At 45.0% G+C, this 20,100-nt stretch overlaps 1 protein-coding gene and 1 non-coding gene across 2 annotated transcripts; one reads left to right on the plus strand and one right to left on the minus strand.

Moving 5' to 3' along the window:
- Window positions 1-469: 469 nt before the first annotated feature.
- FES (FES proto-oncogene, tyrosine kinase) lies at window positions 470-16,774 on the plus strand. The gene is made up of 19 exons (XM_020965549.2): window positions 470-577; window positions 1,659-1,880; window positions 2,330-2,503; window positions 4,698-4,794; window positions 5,486-5,669; window positions 6,580-6,717; window positions 6,852-6,971; window positions 7,267-7,389; window positions 7,508-7,694; window positions 7,863-7,946; window positions 8,996-9,205; window positions 9,778-9,900; window positions 10,234-10,287; window positions 11,897-12,015; window positions 12,615-12,709; window positions 13,808-13,931; window positions 14,102-14,259; window positions 14,681-14,803; window positions 15,594-16,774. Exons 2-19 carry the CDS (start codon window positions 1,668-1,670, stop codon window positions 15,734-15,736), a joined length of 2,469 nt encoding a protein of 822 aa, XP_020821208.1. The 5' UTR covers window positions 470-577; window positions 1,659-1,667; the 3' UTR covers window positions 15,737-16,774.
- Window positions 16,775-17,463: 689 nt separating this feature from the next.
- Window positions 17,464-17,569, minus strand: LOC144456472 (U6 spliceosomal RNA). The gene has a single exon (XR_013485560.1). It is a non-coding gene; the product is annotated as a U6 spliceosomal RNA (small nuclear RNA).
- Window positions 17,570-20,100: the final 2,531 nt, after the last annotated feature.

Here is a 20,100-nt window from a genome sequence, read left to right on the forward strand (position 1 = left end):
TCCCTCCCTTTCCCTGGTTTCCAAGCAACTGGGGAACAAGGGGGGTTAGTATTCCCAGGAAGGTCAGTCCGCTTGGTCTACTACTCCCTGTCCCCATCCAGACCTGACTCATTCTCACCTGCCACGAGCCCACAAGCTGCAATCAACTGAACCTCTCGATGGACTGCTCTGGGCCTCACGCCTCAGCTCTAAGGCTTTGCAGAATCCAGAATCCGAAGCTTAGGGAGAGGGGGCGGGGTGGCCTGGGGGTGAGGGGCGAGGGGTTAGCAGGTTTTAGAAGCTTTCCAGGTTACTAAATAAAGATGACCAGCTTTCCCCATTGCGCCCGAGCTGCCCCACCAATCGTAGGCCGACGCGAAGAGACCATCCTGCGCACTGAGGGTCCCAGAGCAGCCCCCGCCTCACTCCCCCCCACCCCTCCTCCGGTCTCCCCTTCTTCCGACCCGCCCTAAGGCCGGGGCCACGTGAAACGGCGGGAGGAGGAAGCGACAGAATCAGGAACTGGACGGAGAGACAGCGGGGGCTGGGGCCGGAGTGGGGGCAGCGCGGCCACCGCCAGGAGCAGCTCCCAGCGCCGGTAACCCCCCAGCCGCGCAGCCGCGGCGCCGTAGCATCTTAGCTGGGCCCCGGGGATGAGAGAAGGCTTGGCGGCGGAGAGAGTGCAGGAGAGGACTCGAAGACCGGGGGCGAGGGGGGCCGGGGAAAGTGGAGAGCTGGAGGCTGCGAGGATCCCGGGGCGGGGGGAATGGCTGGGGAAGAGAAGAGGAAAGAGGATTTTAGAAGGGTCTTGAGGAGCCCGGGTGGGGCTGGTAAGGATTGAGGAGGATAGAGGTGAGTATCCCAAAGATCCTGAGCTGGGAGAGGAAGCGGGGGTAGGATTGCATGGTGGGTGATTCCTGTAGGTCAGGGAGAGGGCAATTCTAGAAGAATTGGGAGGATTTGGGGACCAGAGGCACAGCTGCCTGGCTAGGTGGGCGAGACACCGTTCATCTCCTTAGAGTAATGGTTCCCAAATGGCCCTCGAGGTCTAGGGACTGGCACAGGAAAGGTGCGACCTTCCAGTGACACAGTACAAAAAGAATGTACGTGATAAAGCCACCTGTAAATCCAGAATCGTCTACTAGTATCAGAAACGCCCCCATATCAATTTTAAGGAGACTTCGAGTTGGTGTCCTCCTCTGCCAAGGGTGGAGGGTTGTGGGGGGGGGGACAGGAATAGGAAAACCTTGGGAATTGGGGCTGGAGTGGGGGTGGCAAGACACAAAACCCTGACCTGGGGCTGGTAGTGCCCATAAAAGAAACGGGAGGGCTTAAACCGCAAGTTCCTGTTCCTCTTTCTGGTCTCACTCGGCTTTGTGAGGATGTGTAATAGTGACTTGTTCTTGACACATCCTGGATCGCCTTTCGCTAAGACTTAAAGAAGGCACCCAGAAAAGATCTGAAGTCCCCGAGAACCCCTCCCCCCCAAAAAATTACTAAATGAAATGACGTCTTGTTTTGCTTAGTTGAAATTGAGTGTCTCAAGGTCTCTTTCCTTTGTAGGCCTCCAGGGCAGCTCTATCTTATGGGTACCCCTACAACCATACCCCCAAGAATCTGCTTGGTTGGGTCCCCATCTCTGCCTAACTTCCACCTACTCAGGGACTCTTTGCTTTCAGGTCAACACCATGGGCTTCTCATCTGAATTATGTAGCCCTCAGGGGCATGGAGCATTGCAAAGGTTGCAGGAGGCTGAGCTTCGACTCTTGGAGGGTATGAGAAAGTGGATGGCACAGAGAGTAAAGAGTGACCGGGAGTATGCAGGGCTGCTACACCACATGGCTTTACAGGAGGGGGGCAGCCAGGTCCGAAACCTAGACCATGTCAGCCAGATCAGCCAGGTGGGCATCTGTTTTCTGTTTCCTACCTCATTTCCTTCACTGGTGCTCTTACCACTTTCTCTCTTTATAAGCAGTGCTCTTCATCAGTGATTTTCCTTTTATATACCTCCTTTGGATTTCGGCTCATCCTCAAAAGAGTCTCACTAAGTTATTTCAGTGTCCGAGGTGGTGAGGCACAGCTGAGCCCTCTAAGGCCAAACAGGTTGGCAAATTATTGCCGCCCAGGCAACACCAATGTGAACAATTGAACTTTGCCACCACCCTTATTCCTCTTTCTTCACATATATTATCAAATACATTAATATATGTATTTTTGTCAATACCTTAAAGTATTATATAAATTAGTTGTTATTATTAGCTATTATTATTCCCAACTGCTTCTCTGCCTCCCGAAACTCAACTGTCTCTACTCCCCTAGTGTCTTCTACTTTGTCCTTTCCAATTTGTAGTCCTGGGCAGAAATAACTCGTCAGACTGAAAGCCTAAGCCGGCTTCTCCGGCAGCATGCTGAAGATCTGAATTCAGGCCCCCTGAGCAAGCTGAGCATCCTGATCCGTGAGCGGCAGCAGCTTCGGAAAAGCTATAGTGAACAGTGGCAGCAGCTCCAACAAGACCTCACTAAGGTGCCACCTTCCCTTCTCCCTCTATCCCAGGCTGCCATCCTTTTAGTACCTCCCCAAAAAATAAAGAGCAAACCTGGGTGGGGAGAGTTCAGGAAGGGGGTTATTGCTGGGGAAGCCTTTCTCTAGATTGCTTTGGTGGAATTACAGGTTTGGTGGCAAGGGGTGGCTATGAAACGTTTAGGGAATCTGCCCATTCATTTTGTTCTTTTCCAGCCCTTTCCTAAGAATTTCTTGGTTCAAAATTCAAAGAAAAGCCCCTTAGTTATGGCCAGTTCTCCTTCCTTTTCTAAAATTAGCTAGTCTGGTTACTCAAACCACTTTCCTTCTCAACAAGTATTTTTCTTCTGGTTCCTCTTTTCTGTTAGTTTTCCTTTCAAGTCCTGTCTGTGTTCTACTTCCAGTTCTCTTCATCATTCTATCCAAGCCTTATCCTCTGCTCCTACTCTGCTCCCACCTCCAGATGTCCACATTGACCTGAAAACAATTCTCTTTCTTGTATGACGAGTTCCCTTCCTGCAAAAGTCGGTGACACCCAATCCCTCCTAGGAATGAATCATGGATTAGTGGACTCCCCCTACCTCCACATGAAAAATAATCCAGTGTATGGTCAGAAGTTTAAGGGAAGTATTGAAGGAAAGAGAAGATTGTCTGACCTTGTCCAAGACTCTAGGATCTTTAGAGTCATTACTCCTTCCTTTCCAAATTTTATCCTCAAACCCCACCCCAAGCTCACCAGAGACCATTCTAGGTGACTAGTAATCTGGACTGAGCACTTTCAAATCAGTGGCACTAACTTGGCCCCTCACTTTCCTATGCTAAGAATGTGTTTCCAGTCCCCCAGGGTCCTCTCTTCCTGCCTAATTTATTCCACTCCTAGATTTCATGGCCCTTCTCGGCTCAGATTCCAGTATCCGAATAACCAATGAATTCTCTGGTTCTTTGGGTGGAAATGGTGGCACCTAGTGGCCAAAATGTGACCTACTGCATTTCTCATTTCTTTTGGTATGGATGGACAGAACTCTAAAAATAAAATAAGATAATTTTTCCTTTTTAGAGATGAAGGAGATCTTAAATAAAGGCAGTGCTGATCTTAGAGCTGGGAAGATTAGGAAAATCCCTCCTCTGACACTAGTTGGGTGACCCTGGGAAAATCTTGGCCTCTAAGTACTTTCTGCAACTCCTAGAAACTTAGCAATAGACTTATTGAAGATCTCAAAATGCCCACATCTGTAATTCTCCTTAATGACAAGAATCACAGGCCCTTCTAAAAGGAATGTTATGTGTTCAAAATTCCTTTGCACAAGTATGACTTTCTGATATAGCTTCATCTACTTATTAGAAAAATAACATCCTTGAGGCAGCTGGGTGATACTCACTAGCTTTGTGACCCTGGGCAAGTTACTTAGCCCTGATTGCCTTGCCAAAAAAAAAAAAAAGGAAAATAACATCCTTAATAATAAAATAAAATAAGGGCTTAAAGCAACTTGTACAAGTCAGAAGAACCCTAAGTCTCCTGACCTGGCCTCAGTACACTGTCAGTTTCGTACATTGCACTTCTGAATAGCCAAGGAATTTAGATCTTTTTTTGTCCAAAATAACCTCCCAAACTTTGAGAAAACTAGTTGCCTCTTCTACGTTAAACAGACCTTAAAGAAAGAAATGTGCTTATTTTTAATCCTCTTTCTTTTAATCTTTTGTTTTAACCTTTAAATGGTTTTTTGTGATGTCTTTTGTTTTTATATCACCTGTTGTTGAGTCTTTTTTTTCAGTAGTGTCCAGTGTCCAACTCTTCATGTCACCATTTGGGGTTTTCTTAGCAAAGATACTGGAGTGGTCATTGCCATTTCCCTCTCCAACTCATTTTATAGATGAGGAAACTGAGGTAAACAGGGTTAAGCAACTTGCCTAGGGTCACACAGCTAGTAAGTGTCTGAGGCCAGATTTGAACTCAGGTCTTCCTGACTCTAGGCCCAGCCCTCTATCCACTGGGCCACCTAGCTACCTTTATATTACTATCATTTCTAAATAGACTGTTGCTTAACTTGGGTTTCAGCATTATTCTACCAGAGTCACATTGCTTCTAGGGATTCTGTCTACTCTCTAACAGAGGCAAAAAAATCCCTACCCCAAAGCAGCCCCTGGGTTAGGGATTTAGAAAGAGGTGCTGACTAAGTACTTTCCCTTGCTCTACCAGATACATAGCCTAGATATTGAGAAGCTGAAAAGTCAATACCGAGTGCTGGCACGAGACAGTGCTCAAGCCAAACGCAAATACCAGGAAGCCAGCAAAGGTAGGTAGCATCACTGGTTAATGGTACCTTTTCCAGGTGCCTCTGTCTACAGTAAGGGGTCATGTCCAGGTTCAAACTCAAGGGGAAAATGAGCCTTCTTTCCTAGAGAAAGAATGCCAAACAGAAAAGAACACAGTTCCTACCCATACAAATGCCTCATTGGTCTCTGGCCTAACCTAAGGGATACAAATTTGTTTGTTGGGGGTAAGGACTGTATTTTAACTTTTTGACATCCCCATCGGTCCCCGCATTGTCTCCAGCACATCGAAACTTAGGCAGCGCTGTTGGCTAATAGAGATGGTAACAGAAAGGTTACCCTCCAGCCTAGACTTGAAATTAATAGTACTTTAAGTACCAAGCCCAGTCCTCAGTAGCCTCTAATCTAGAAAAATTGCTGGGGTGGGAGCATCTGGACTAAATTTTCCCTTTTCCCTTCCCCTTAGAGGCTGGTTTGGTCCAGAAAAGCCCTTTGCATATAGAGTTGGGGGAGGGGAGTGATCCACTCGATTTGGAGGTCCAGCCCAGCCCTGGGTCATCCCTGAGCTACAGGAGCCCTGAAAGGCTGGGCTAGTTCCTGGGTAGTCCTGGAGGGTCAGGTTCACCTTGGAGAGTGCATCTTTACTGATTTCTCTTCAGTGTTGGGGAGGATTTAATCAACTCTGCCTATGTCCTGAGCCTCTTCTCCATACAGACAAGGACCGGGACAAGGCCAAGGATAAGTATGTTCGGAGCCTCTGGAAACTCTACGCGCATCACAACCGCTATGTCCTGGGCATCCGGGCCGCCCAGCTACACCATCAGCACCACCACCAGCTACTGCTGCCTGGCCTGCTCCAGTCCCTGCAGGACCTGCATCAGGAGATGGCCCTAATCCTGTAAAGACCACCCCGCTTAGTTTCTGTAGCTCCCCATATCTCTTTCCTTATCTCCCACATTGTCCCCTGCATCCCCCAGAACCCCAGACTGGTTTGTCTTATGATAGACTTTCTGGCAGCATAGTACAATGGAAAGAGCCCTAAATTTAGAGTCCCAGGATCTGAATTTAAATCTTAACTCTGCTGTCTGTGCAACCGTGGTCAAGTCACCTAACTTCTCTGGGACTCACTTTGCTCATCTGTAAAATGGAGTGATTAAACTAAATGATCTCTGATGTCCCTTCTAGCTCTCAACCTATGATCCTGTGCTCCCTCTTCCCACCTATCGAAAGACCCCAAATTTGCCTGCAGAACTTTCCCAGGCCATTGACCAGTCCCCTTAAGAAGAAATAAAAAGGGGAAGGGTTAGAAAGATGCGCAGGCGATGACGCCAAGGACTGGGTCAGAGGCTGGGGGTGGGGCGTGGGACAGAAAGGCGGAGAAGGGGAAGAGAGGAAAGATAAACATTTCTCAGCCACCTGTGATGCGCCAGATACTGTGATGAGTGCTTATCATTTGATCCTTAAAACAACCGCGTGAAGTAAGTAGAGTTGTTATCCCCCTTTTAAAGTTGAGGAAATTGAGACAGACAGAGGTTAAGTGGCTTGCCCAGAGTTGCACAGCTAGTAAGAGTCTTAGGGCATATTTGAACTCAGGTCTTCGTGACTTCAGGCCGGGCACTCTATCCACTGTGTCACCTAGCTGCCTCTGAATCCAGAGTGATGCTTTGGGATGGGTTAATTAGGTCCTGGGCTTGTCTTGGAGCACTGGGATGAGATGGGAGGGGGGACTTTGGGTGTAGAAAGCTCCCTCCATCCTGTGAGAGGGCTGTCCTATAGATCCTCTGTGCTTGGGGGTGGGTGGCAAACAGGAAAGAGATCCTACAGGAGTACATTGAGATCAGCAGCCTGGTACAGGATGAAGTGGTGACCATCCATCGGGACATTGCCGCTGCTGCAGCCTGCATCAATCCCTACACTGAGTATGAAGGCTTTCTTCAGCAGTATGGGTAAGCTTACAAGTGAACGTGAAGAATTCACCTACCTTCTCCTGTCCCCATCAAGTACCAAAGCCACTTTATTGAGTACTTTCTCCTTGCCCAGTGCAGGAATCACCCTTGAACTCTGACCCGCTCCTCCACAGATCATCACCGAGCACCCCTCCCTGTGTGACCTTTGATGACACTTTGTTGGAGGAAGGTGAACAGCTGGAACCTGGAGAGCTGCAGTTGAATGAGCTGACGATAGAGAGTGTACAGCACGCGTATGTGTGGGAACGTGGCATTTGTGTGAGGCAGTGGGGATGCCACTGTGTTTGTGTTTGTGTAGGCAGTTTGGTGCTAACAGTATTGATGTGGCCTGAGAACCACAGAGTACTGTTGGGGGAGGGTGGTTGGAGACTTCACACCAAGATGTAGCACGAGGGCTGAAGATTACAAAGTTATGTTAAGGGGGTGGTAGTAACAAGCAAGATGGTGAGCATCTTTGCTGCAAACTGCTCTTTCCTTGGAGGAGGGAAGGGATGGGGCTGTTACTGACACATGTTTTGGGGACCATAGCCTAACTTCAGTGAATGAGGAGCTGACCACGGCCACAGAGATGGTGATGAGCAGGCAACAGGTTGTCTCCCAGATGCAGAAGGAGATTCAGAGGGAAGAAGAAACCATTCACCCAAGGGAGAGGTGAGACTGAAGGAGCAGAGCCAAAAGGCCTGGACTGATGTCACAGTTTGAGGGGGAAAAAAAGAAAAGGGGTAGAGTGGAGTAATCTTCTCTATCTGCCATCTGGTCTACCCAACAGAGTACAGCTCCTTGGGAAGCGCCAGGCCCTACAGGAGGCACTCCAGGACTTCCAGATGGCCCTGTGCAGCCAAGCCAAACTGAAAGCCCAGCAGGACCTGCTACAGAGCAAGTTGGAGCAGCTGGGCCCTGGGGAGCCACCCCCTGTCCTCGTGCTCCAGGATGACCAGCACTCCACCTCCTCCACAGTAAGCCTGTTTCTCCTACCCCACTGTCATGCTCCCCAGGCTTGGCCCATGTCCTGGCCAAAGACAATGTTGGCTCCCTAACCCTCTCAGCATTCAGTAGACCTTTATTATGTATTTTCCCCTTTCTTGAAAACTCAGCCATACCCTGAAATCTATCCTTGATCACAGGAGCAGGAGCGTGAGGGCGGAAGGACGCCTACCTTGGAAATTCTGAAGAACCATATCTCAGGAATCTTCCGCCCTAAGTTTTCAGTAAGTAGATCTAGATTGCTACATTCTCAAACCCATTCACTCTACATTCCTTCCATGTTATTTTCCTCCTTTTCTCCAAGATTATTTTTCGTGTCCTGTCAGGCAGGGTGGTTCAGGCCTTTACTTTCGGGGGGAAAAAAATGCTTTCCTTGGGAGCAGCTGTTTTTTCCTATAGTGGGTTAGCCACATATCCCCTGTGAATTCAAAGCCATAATGTTCACCATCAACCTCCCACCCCACAACTCTCTACCCCCTAACCTTGACTGTGACTTCAGTATCTCCACCTAGGCTTTGACTTTGGTTATGCATTAGCCCCTTACTCTAAGAATGTGGCTCAGTCCAACAAGCCTTTATTGAGACTAACATATGCAGTGGTAGGCACTACAGGTTATCCAAGAGGAATTGGGAGTATAGTAGAAGGTTAAGGAGCTGGCATCCAATCTGGACCATGAAGGAGAAGTAGGATTTTTAAAAAAATTATTGTTGCCTTTTGTTTTTACACTAATATTATTTTCCCTTAACACTTCACCCCCACACCAGACCCTTCTTTGCAACAAAGTTGGGGAGAATTTTGACAGGAGGTATGGGGGTGGGGGAGGAGCATTCTAAGTAGAGGGACTAGAAAGAATAAGGGTGTGGATGTGGTAAAGGTGTGGAACGTGTTCAGGGAACAGCAGGTGGTCTGCTTTGGCTAAAGCAAGGGGAACATTGCTAAGTAGTGAGAGGTAAGACTAGTGATAGAGGGGCATATGGTAAAGGGCTCTGAATGTCAGACTGAGAAATTTGTACTTAATTTGGTAGGCAGTAGGGCTCTATCAAAGGACATCAGGAGGGGGACATGTAGGGTAGGGGAAGGGAAATTACATAATCCAAGCTGTTCTTTTGGCAATATGTGTAGAATAGGCTGGAAAGTGAAAAATGTGAGTTGGTGAGACAGTTAGGAGTTTATTACAGTAGTCCAGGGAAAAATAATGAGAGTATGAATTAAGGAGGAGGCAATGGGAAGTGTTCCATGTGTTTATCTGAGTTGTTCGTTCCCCTCCCCCCAGCTCCCTCCACCACTGCAGCTCATCCCAGATATACAGAAGCCTCTGCAGGATCAGGTGTGGTATCATGGTGCCATCCCACGAACAGAGGTGCAAGAGTTACTAGTGAATTCTGGGGATTTTCTTGTGCGAGAAAGCCAGGGAAAACAAGAATACGTGCTATCCGTGATGTGGGATGGGCAGCCTCGGCATTTCATCATCCAATCTTCAGATGTGAGTTCAAGGGGAGCTTTATGAAGGATATATATTTGTCCAAGCCCCTGGGAGAATTGTACCCATTATCCCTGTTTCAGACAAGCCCCTGGAGTCAGAAAAATACAGGGTAGGGGCAGAAAAGGGGCACTGGATCTTGGAATTCTGGGGCTATAAGGAATCTGAGGAATGAACTGGTCTAGCCTATTCAATTTGCACATAAGGAAATTGAGGTTTAGAGAGCTTAAATGACTAAGGTCACACATCTAGTTCGTGGCAAAGCTAGGAGTAGAACCAAGGTTTCCTACTCTAATCCGTTGTTCTTTTCATTAAATTATACTGTATCTTCATCTGGGGGTGCAGAGGGGAGGCCTTATTAGTATGTGAATGATATGACTAAGTATGACCAATCTGATTTGCTGATTATAAGACATATGCCTTAACAACTAAGCCAAGAAGACCACAGTTTCTTTTTCCAGTGCAGTTGTTCCCATAGACCTGGCCAGCCAAAAGTCAGGCAGCATCTTCTTGTAGGGGCTAGGCCTCTCTCATCATCTAGGAGTACTGATTTCCTGCTGTGATCCACCTCACAGAACCTGTACCGGCTAGAAGGGGATGGATTCCCCAGCATCCCCTTGCTCATTGACCACTTACTCCGCTCCCAGCAGCCCCTCACCAAAAAAAGTGGCATCAGTCTGAACAAGGCAATCTCCAAGGTAATTTTCCCGGGTCAAACCTCTGATTTCTTTCCCTATCCTCTGGTAAACTGGTCCATCTCCCCACCCTCATGGCTTCCCTTTCCCCTTTTACATCCAGTACCAAGTACTTATCCAAGAGAAGTTTGTCCTAGAACCTGGAGGGCAGAGGAGGAAAGGAGGGAAGTAAAGGCCTTCAAGAATTTACCTTAGTGTTCCACCTTAGCTCACAAAGTAGGAAAAGACCTCTCCGATAGGTCTGGCCAGCCCAAAGTTCATGTAGCCTTCTCACGGAGCCCAGCAACCTTCCTGTGTAACATTAGCTTTATTTTCTCAAATCCACTCCTTCCCCAGGACAAGTGGGCCCTGAACCATGAAGACCTGGTGCTAGGTGAAAGAATTGGACGGGTAAGCACCAGCACTACACTAAGTTGCCTCCTCTGTCAGAGTCCCACTTGCTCCTAACTGATTCCCCCCCATACTTCCATACTCATCTCCCCTTTTTCATCTCCTAAGCTATATGCATGAAATAGCCTCCCTCTTGTCTTCTAATTATCTCCTATTAAGGTACACTTTCTAGGAAGCTTTGACTACAAACTGGTCGCCAACCTTGTTCCAAATATTCATGTACACTTTGCATACTGGCAATGGCCAATTATTAGCCAGCTTGTAGATCACTTTAAAGATGGCTTCCCCATGACACTCACTTCCATTTGTAGGAGCCTAGTTTGAGAGCTTGAAAGGAACTCAGAATCCCTCTAGGCCAACCACCTCATTTTACAGATTGGGAAACTGAGGCCCGGGGGGTTAAGTAACTTGTCATTGTCAGTTGGTATATGTTCAGGGTATGTAGGTTTTTTCTAAAGTTTATAATTTTTTTAAAAAATTTTTTATATTCTTTTTTTGAATTTTTGAATTCCAAATTCTTTCTTTCTCTCCAGCCCTTCCCTACCCATTAAGAAAGCAAGTGATATGATACCCCTTATACATGTGAAGTTATACAAAACATATTTCTATATTAACCATGTTGCAAAGAAAAATCAAGTGAAAAAAATATGCTTCAGCCTATACTTGGAATGCATCAGTTCTCTCACTGGAGGTGGATAGCATTTTTCATCATAAGTTCTTTTTATTTGGCATGGATCATTATATTGATCAGAGTATCTAAGTCTCTTACAGCTTATCATTATTATAATATTGCTGATACTTTGTACAATGTTCTCCTGGTTCTGTTCCCTTCACTTTGCATCAGTTCATATAAGTCTTCCCAGGTTTTTCTGAAATTATCTCCTTTTTTATAGCCCAATAGTATTCCATCACAATCTATACCATAACTTGTTCAGCCATTCTCCAGTTGATGGGCATCTCCTCAATTTCCAGTTCTTTACCACCACAAAAAGAGCTGCTGTAAATATTTTTTACATATAGGTCCTTTTTCTTTATCTTTGCTCTCTTTGGGAAACAGAGCTAGTAGCAGTATTGCTGGTCAAAGAGTGTGCAGAGTTTTGTAGCCCTTTGGACATAGTTCCAAATTATTCTCCCGAATGGTTTGATTAGTTTACAACTGTACCAGCAATGCATTAGTGTTCCGATTTTCCCATATCTTTTCCAACATTTGTCATTTTTATTTTTTGTCGTATTAGCCAATTGGACAAGGTATAAGGTGGTAACAGGGTATTTAGTTTTGACACTGGCTCCGAAACATGATTAGGAGGATAAATCTGCTGAACAATAAGGCATTTCCAATCCAGATAGAAGGTTTTCTCTATCATTTCTCTCAATTAGCATAGAGAACTGGAGCTTATTTTCTTATCACATATGCACTTATGTTTCCCCAACTTGATTTAAAATCCTTGAGAGACATTGGGTTAGATCCATCTTTTGGAGGGAGAGTTTGCAAGGGGAGATGAATTGGCTGGCATAATGCTGTGGTTCCAGGGGGAAAGGGGAATTGAGCAGGATGAAGACAAGATGACTGAATGGTGAGGACTCTGGTCTGAACCTAAGGTTGTTTCAGGGGAACTTTGGAGAAGTGTTCAGTGGCCGTCTCCGGGCCGACAATACTCTGGTGGCAGTGAAATCCTGTCGGGAAACTCTCCCACCTGATCTCAAGGCCAAATTTCTACAGGAAGCAAGGTGAGTAGTAGTAATGTAGATTCATAGCAAGCTCCTAGTCGGCCCTAACTCATTTACAAGCCGATTAACTCCTATTCAATTTACTTGTGTCAAACACCTAAATTGTGCACTTAGGGAAAGATATAAAATTTAGGCAAGACATAGTCACTACCCTTTTATAGCTCATGTCACAGGGAGATCCTAGCAGAGCCTGGAAAAGACAGTTGAATCTCTCAATAAATTTTGGAAATTGTGTTCCTCAGCATGTGAAAATCAAACCCTTTATTTATTACCATTACTTATTATTTCCTGTGGGTTTGAAATCTTCATTATAATATCTGTGACTTGATAAAACAAGATAAATGCCATGCCACTGAGAGCAGAGTTTGTCAACAACAGGTACATTTACAAAAAGTAATATTAAAAGGGGCCTTTTGTAGCCCCCGCTATGTTGGGCTCTGGGTAGCTACCTTCATTTCCTGCTGCTGGCTCCACCCCTACTCAGGTATACTCTTCATCTCCCTGGTGCTGAGGAAGAGAGGACCCATATTGTACTATGTTAAAGTAGGGTTGTGCATCTGGCCATGACCAAATCCCTCCCCCTGGTGATTCCCTCACAGAATCTTGAAGCAGTACAGCCACCCCAACATTGTGCGACTCATTGGCGTCTGTACCCAGAAACAGCCTATCTATATTGTCATGGAGCTGGTGCAAGGTGAGTATCTCCAGGTTAGTGAAGACAGTCTACCCAAAGAGCTTCCTCTGGCAGTGCTAAGGCACTCAGCTGCCTTCATCAGACCTGGATACCTTCTCTCTTTCATTTCCATCCCTCAAGAGTAAGAACCCCCAATTGTATTTTTTGAAGGCTTAAAAAATATGAATGAGAAGCGCAGAAGGAAAATAACAATCCTAACAATAACATACTTATCTAGCACTTCAGTGTTTAGAAAGGGCTTTCTTCACAACAACCTAGCACAAGTATTATTATCCCCTTCTTACAGATGAGGAAACTGAGTTAATAATAATAATAATAGCCAATATTTATGTAGCACCTCCCATATGCCAGGCACTGTGCTAAGTGCTTTACAGTTATTATTTCATGTCATCCTCACAACAGCCCTAGGAGGTAGTTCTAGTATTATCCCCATTTTACACATGAGGCAAGCAGAGATTAGGTGGCTTGCCCAGGTCACACAGCTAAGAGTCTGAAACTAGATTTTGACTCAGGTCTTCTTGGCTCTATCCACTGCATCACTTAGACTTACCCTCAACTTGTCAGTAGTCACATAGTTAGGAATAATAATAATAATAATAACAATAATAATACTTCATGTTTATCTAACACTGCTTCTGGGACATTTTTGTCGTTGGTGAGTCGTGTCTGACTCTTTGGGACCCCGTGGACAATAGCACACCAGGCCTTTCTGTCCTCTAGACTGTCCATGGGGTTTTCATGGCAGAGATAGTGGAGTGGTTTGCCATTTCCTTCTCCAATAGATCACATTTTGTCAGAACTCTCCACTATTACCTATCTATCTTGTGTAACCCTTCATAGTGTAGCTCATAGTTTCATTGCGTTATGCAAGCCCCTCTGTAACAACAAGGTTCAGGAGGGGACCTGGCACATATGTGCTTAATAAATGTTTATTGATTGATTGATCTAGCACTTTAGGTTTTAGAAGCACTTTACATAAATTATCTCATTTAACAAGAGGCATAACTTGAATATAGGTCTTCTGACTGGCTGTGATGATTTTTCCAGTATCTGGTAATGAGATGCCCATACCCTGTGTTCCCCTCACTCCGTCCTCAGGTGGGGACTTCCTGACCTTTCTTCGGACAGAGGGTGCCCGGCTTCGGGTTAAGTTGTTGCTGCAGATGGTGGGAGATGCAGCTGCTGGCATGGAGTACTTGGAGAGCAAGCACTGTATCCATCGGTGAGTGCTCAGAGGACATTATGCCCTTCAGGCAAGATGATGGTGGATGGCACCCTGACCCTTTGCTAAAGTTGAGGGGCTGGGGTCATTAGGATTGGCCTTGGGAAAACTCCAGGTTCAGAGTTGGGAGTTCTTATGGATTGAGTTCCTTGTGCTACTGCTCTCCCCAGGGACTTGGCTGCTCGGAATTGCTTGGTAACAGAGAAGAACGTGCTGAAGATCAGTGATTTTGGAATGTCTAGAGAGGGGGCTGATGGTATCTACGCAGCCTCAGGGGGTCTCAGACAGGTCCCTGTCAAATGGACTGCACCCGAAGCTCTTAACTATGGTACCAACTCCTTTCCTGTAATCACACTGGCCCTACCTGGCCCCTGATCCCTAACCAAGCTCAATATAAGGTGTCCTCTTTAATGGGTGGCTATCTTGAACCTGGAAGTGGCTCTCTACATATCTTGTACCATAGAGTTGAGTCAGAGTTTATTTGTAACATTCCTCCTTTCACCCAGCAACCCAACTTCACACACACACACACACACACACACAAATCCTTTATAGCCTCTTCCCTTTCTGCAACTGGCCTAGCCCAGCTTCCAGACCCTACTCTACTGCTGCACATCCCTAAGTCAACGTTATGCTCCCAGCCAAACATGTATAGCACATTCTTCTTGTCTCATTAGTTTGGTGAGAAGGCCAAGAACCTTCTTGGCTTCACTGGCTTCTCTTTAATCCCAATTTGGTTCTCCTGACAGGGCGCTACTCCTCTGAGAGTGATGTGTGGAGCTTTGGAATCTTGCTCTGGGAGACCTTCAGCCTGGGAGCATCTCCCTACTCCAACCTCAGCAACCAACAGACTCGGGAGCTTGTAGAAAAGGGTAAGAAGGGTGACTGCTTTCCCCTCTCAGTAGCTGTAAACTTCCAGGTTTCAACTTCATCAGGGAAGTTGTGAGTCCACTTCTCCTTGGTAGCTAGCTTTTAATGTGTGTTATCTAATTCAGTTCTCATAGTAGCCCTATGAGATAGGAGTCATTATTAGCCCTATTTTACAGATGAGGAAACTGAGGCTGAGAAGTGACTTCCTAGGGTCATACAACTAGTGTCTGAGGCAGTGTTTGAACTCAGGCCTTCTTGACAGCTAGATTTTTATTGATCCCTAAGACTCTTCACTTGAGCAAAAATTCAAAGGATTTAGGGCAGGAAGGAACATTAGCAATTTGTCTAGGCCAGAGATTTTTTAACTTGGGAGCCACAAGGCCCATGAACAGATTTCAAAGAGATATGTGACTTTGGATAGAAAAAACATTACATCTTTATTTATTATAATTTGTTTCCTTTGTAATACTATAAATTTTATTTTATGCATTTAATAATAGCTAGCATTTATGTAGCACCTAAGGATTACAAAGCACTTTATATAGGTTATTTTAGACATTTAAAGCATTATTCTGAGAAGAGGTCTTTAGAAGCTTTACCAGAATGCCAAAGAGGTTTATAACACAAACAAAAATGAAGAAACTCTGATCTAATTAATCCAAAGATGGTAGATGTTATATTGGGAAATGAGAGATCCATGGGAAAGATGAAGAGCCACTGATGATTATTGGGTTTCTTCTGGACCTCCAGTCTCCTAAACTCTCATTATTCACCTGTTCTTATCACTCCCAGGGGGGCGCCTGCCCTGCCCAGACCTGTGCCCAGATGCTGTGTTCCGGCTGATGGAGCAGTGTTGGGCCTATGATCCAAGCCAGCGACCCAGCTTCAGTGCCATCCACCAGGAACTACAGGGGATCCGAAAACGGCATAGGTGATGCCAAGAACAGGAACTCCAATTTCTGCCTGTCTGCCTCTATCCCCGAGGACAGTACCCTAATTGGGGGAGCATGATCCTCCTCCTTAGCCTCAGCTTTTTCAAAGCCCCAGGGCTGGGGACCCTGGCAGATGCCAGCAGGAACCCTGAATCTCCCTGGTTGGAGCCAACCATTCCCCCCAGGCCCATAGTTCTCACTGCCAAAATCATTGCAGGGACATGTTTCTGCACTGGGTCTATTCTGTACTCTCATGTGCTCCTAGGGTACAAGCTGCTTCCTTCTGTGAGAAGTAATAAAGTTACTTATCCTTATTCTGGACACTTTGGATGCAGCTTACTTGGTGAGGCTGGGCTCTAGTACCTTGCAGCATTGAAAAGAATGTGTCTTTAGGGACTCTGAGTTATGTGGGGGGGGGGTGCATCCTGTGGGAGTAGCCAGGCCTCCTTTACAAGTCTCTGGGAACAAAGGAGAGATGGCAGAGCCTTGAGTCTAGGGCCCAGTTGGCAGGCAGCCCTGTCTGAACCACAGACACTAAAGAACAAAAGAAATTTGCCTGCCCGGAAAGTTAAACTGAGCCCAGGATAGGTCATCGAGTGATAGAGCCTTAGAAACGGAAGGGACTTAGAGGTCATTTAGTCTAACCTCTTATGCAGTGCAAGAATCCATCGTATATATTAATGTATCTGGCAAGTGCCTCTGAGAGCTTTCTTTCTAAAACAACAAAAAATATTTTATTGGTATCTTTTGTAACTAAATTGCCTACATTTCTCCCAATATTATTCTTCCTATCCCTCCCAGAAAGCCATTTCATATAACAAAAGAATTAAAAACATTTCCCAAAACTTAAATACACAATAAAAAAGAAAAAACCCCCACATTTATAAACTTAGATATTAAAACTTAAATTCAAAATAAGAAATGAAAAAAAAACATGTCATGTGCATGGCAGAATGTAAGAGAGGATTCAAAATATATAGCAATAAATTTCCATTTCAAGAAAGCCTATGTAATAAATACTACTTGTTATATTGAGAGCTATCCATCTTTGCTTCCTTGTAAGTTTTGTTCTCTGCTGTGAACTTTTTACTTTGTTCTTTTTTTCCTCCTTCCTCTCCCCCCAGAAGGCTACATTTAAGTGTGGATATATTTATATATAGATACAAAACAATTTTTTTAAGGAAAAGGAGGAAGAAGAGAAAAAAAAACAACAACCAGCAAAACTGATCAATATGTTGGGGGGGAAAAAAACCTGTGAAACTATACACAATGAACCACACCCTTGGACTTCCCACCTCTGCAAAGGAGTAGGGAAGGTGTCTTTTCATATCTCTTCTTCAAGACTCTGCTTGTTCTGTGTAATTTTGAAAAATCCATTTTTGATGTATTTATGATTGTTCTTTTGACTTATATTGTTGTAATCTTTGTGTATGTTGGTTTCTTGGTTCTGCTCATTTCACTTTGCATCAGTTTGCTTAAGTCCTTTTATGATTCTCTGGATTTATCATATTTGTCATTTCTTACAGCATAGTAATACTCCATTTTATTCATGTTACCATGGTTCGTTCAGCCTCTCCCTAATCAATAGGCGTTTACTTTGTTTCCAGTTCTTTGCTACCACAAAAAGTGTTCCTATAAGTATTTTGGTTTATTTGGCAACTCTGTTTTCATAAATGGCATATAGTCCTAGCAGTGGAATCTCTGGGTCAAAGGCTATGGACATTTAAAGAATATATCTGGAACACTTTCTGAATTTGTATGTCGTCCTTTGCTCAGGGGCCATGCTAATCTCTGCATTGTTCCAATTTTAGTGTTATGTGCTCCCCAAACAAGCACCTGACTGAGCACTTTCAGTGACAGAGAGTTTATCATTTTTTTTTTCTGGTGAGGCAATTGGGGTTAAGTGACTTGCCCAGAGTCACATAGATAGTAGGGGTTACATACCTGAGGCCGGTTTTGAATTCAGATCCTCCTGACTCCAAGACAAGTTGCTCCATCTACTGTACCACCTAGCTGCCCATGAGTTTATTATTTAGCGAAGTAGGCTAGTAGAAATTTTTCAGCTCCAATCTTTAGGAAGTTCTTCCTCATATTGAGCCAAAATCGGCTTCCTTATAGCTTATGCTAGTCTAGAAAGCCCTGGTTCTGCCCTGAACCCTCCATCTGAAAAGATAGTACCATGACAGGAAGCTTGGGTTTGTTTACCATTATGATGGGCAGCTAGGTGGCACAGTAGATAGAGTGCTGGGCCTGATTCTATCTCTCCCAGACCCAACCTCCTCTTTTCGAGTCTTGGGTACCTTGAGTAAGAAAAGGTGGAAGTCGAGCCCTGGGAATGACTCCGGAAGGACACTGAGAGTGATGGTAGGACTTTGAATATGGCTGCAGAGATTTAGGTAAGGAATGAATCTGCGAATCATGAAGGACCTTAAGATTTAGAGCTGGATAGGACCTTGGTGGTCATCTAGTCCATCTAGTCTCATTTTGTAGATGAGGAAACTATCCTCTGGAGAGGTGAAATGATATTCCTAAAGACACGCAGGTTCTAAACTGCAGAAACAAGTGTGAAACTCGTCTTTTGATTCCAAGTGCAGGGGTCTCTCCACTAGATGGGGCTAGACTAGCTGAACTCCAAGGCGGCTTCCAGCTCTGTGTTGATAATCCTCTGAACAAGTCTCTAACCTCAGCTGCCCTATTACTTCATCATCATCGAATAGCATTACTAAGCATATTATTCTATATTTGGCACACTAGCAGCGGAATCCAAAGGCTGTGATAACACCTCCCTCCTTCACTGCACCAACACACACACACACACACACAAAACCATAGCCAAAACTGTGAACTTTTCCTTTCTTCGTTTAACAAAAATGTATTAAGCACCGACTACATGTAATGTCTGAGGGATACAGAGACAAAAATTAAATCATGCTTTCAAGGGGCTTACATTCTACTAGTGGGAAACAATAGAGGCCTTTAAATGCCAGACTGGGAAATTTATATCACATCCTGGTGGCAATGGAAGTCACTTAGGGTTTTTAGTGAGAGGGAGAGGGTAATATGTCCAGATATGTGTTTTAGGAATATTAATTTGGAATCTCTGTCCAGGATGAATTGGAAAGGAGAGAGAGTAAAAACAAGGAGACCATCTAAGGGGGTGCAAAATGATGAAAGCCTGACCTAGATTAGTAGAGTGAATGAACAGAAGAGGAGGGATGCAACAGATGTTGTGAAGATTTGATTGTCCAAGATTGTTAACTGAATGGATATATGGAGCTTGAAAGAGAAAGAAGAGTCAAGGATGACTCCAAGGCTGTGTCGCTAGATGACTAGAAGCCCAGTGGTGGCATCAACAGAAAAGGGGAAGTTTGGAGATGGGATGGGAGGAGGAAGGAATCTAATGAGTTCCATTTTGGTTTTGGGGTTTGTTTGTTTTTTTTTTTGATTAGGCAATTGGGGTTAAGTGACTTGCCCAAGGTCACACAGCTAGTAAGTGTCAAGTATTTGGTCTGAGGCCATGTTTGAACTCAGGTCCTCCTGATTTCAGGGCCTGTGCTCTATCCACTGCACCACCTAACTGCCCCTAACGAGTTCCATTTTGGACCTACTGAGGTTGACATGCCTGTGGTGGAGATATCTGCAGCTGGTGATGCAGGTTCTGGATATCAGGAAAGGAATAAGAGCTAGATGCATAGAATTAGGAGTTTTTGGAATAGAAATGTAATCCTCGGAGCTAATGAGATCAACAAACCAGAATGTAAAGAAAGAAGAGAAGGTGACCCAGGACATAGTCTTGGGTGCCTCCAGCACAACAGATCAGAGAAGAATGGCAATACAACAGGGAGACTGAATAGTCAGGTTGGAGAACTAAGAGAGAGCAGTGAAATAATCTTCATTCTGCACCCCTTTCTCCCTTTGTACTGTATCATCCCACCCTCCCACAGCTACTTAAATCCATTATTTCTCTCCCCCCATCCCAGCTCTCATAAAAGAATATGAAAGGCATTTATGTTAAGATGCAGGTGATTGATAGACTAGAAGTATCATCCTTCCCAGAGGAATCCAGAAATTAAGGATTATTTCTCGAATATCTACCATATCCTCAGCACTGTCTTATGTATTGTAGAATTTAGGAGAGAAGAATGAGCTGATTCCTGTTATCAAGAAATTCCCAGCTCAGCTGGAGGGATTAGACATACAGACACAAACACATACAACGTAACAAACAAACTATATTTAATGATTAATCGTGCAGTACTGTATTTGCATTTTGATTGGGCTACAAAGTTTGGGGAACAGAAGGTCTAACTAGGATTTCAGGCATCTGTCAGCAGTTGGGGGAGGGGGTGATTTTTTAAGCAAAGGTC

The sequence above is a fragment of the Phascolarctos cinereus genome, unplaced genomic scaffold, assembly GCF_003287225.1.
Source record: "Phascolarctos cinereus isolate Bilbo 61053 unplaced genomic scaffold, phaCin_HiC Scaffold_3;HRSCAF=262, whole genome shotgun sequence".
Taxonomy (NCBI): Eukaryota; Metazoa; Chordata; class Mammalia; order Diprotodontia; family Phascolarctidae; genus Phascolarctos; species Phascolarctos cinereus.

Coding starts and splice junctions, on each gene's coding strand:
- FES (XM_020965549.2), top strand. CDS start 1,668: ATGGGCTTCTCATCTGAATTATGTAGCCCTCAGGGGCATGGAGCATTG. Junction 2,504..4,697: donor TCCAACAAGACCTCACTAAG/GTGCCACCTTCC, acceptor TTGCTCTACCAG/ATACATAGCCTAGATATTGA. Junction 7,390..7,507: donor ACCATTCACCCAAGGGAGAG/GTGAGACTGAAG, acceptor TCTACCCAACAG/AGTACAGCTCCTTGGGAAGC.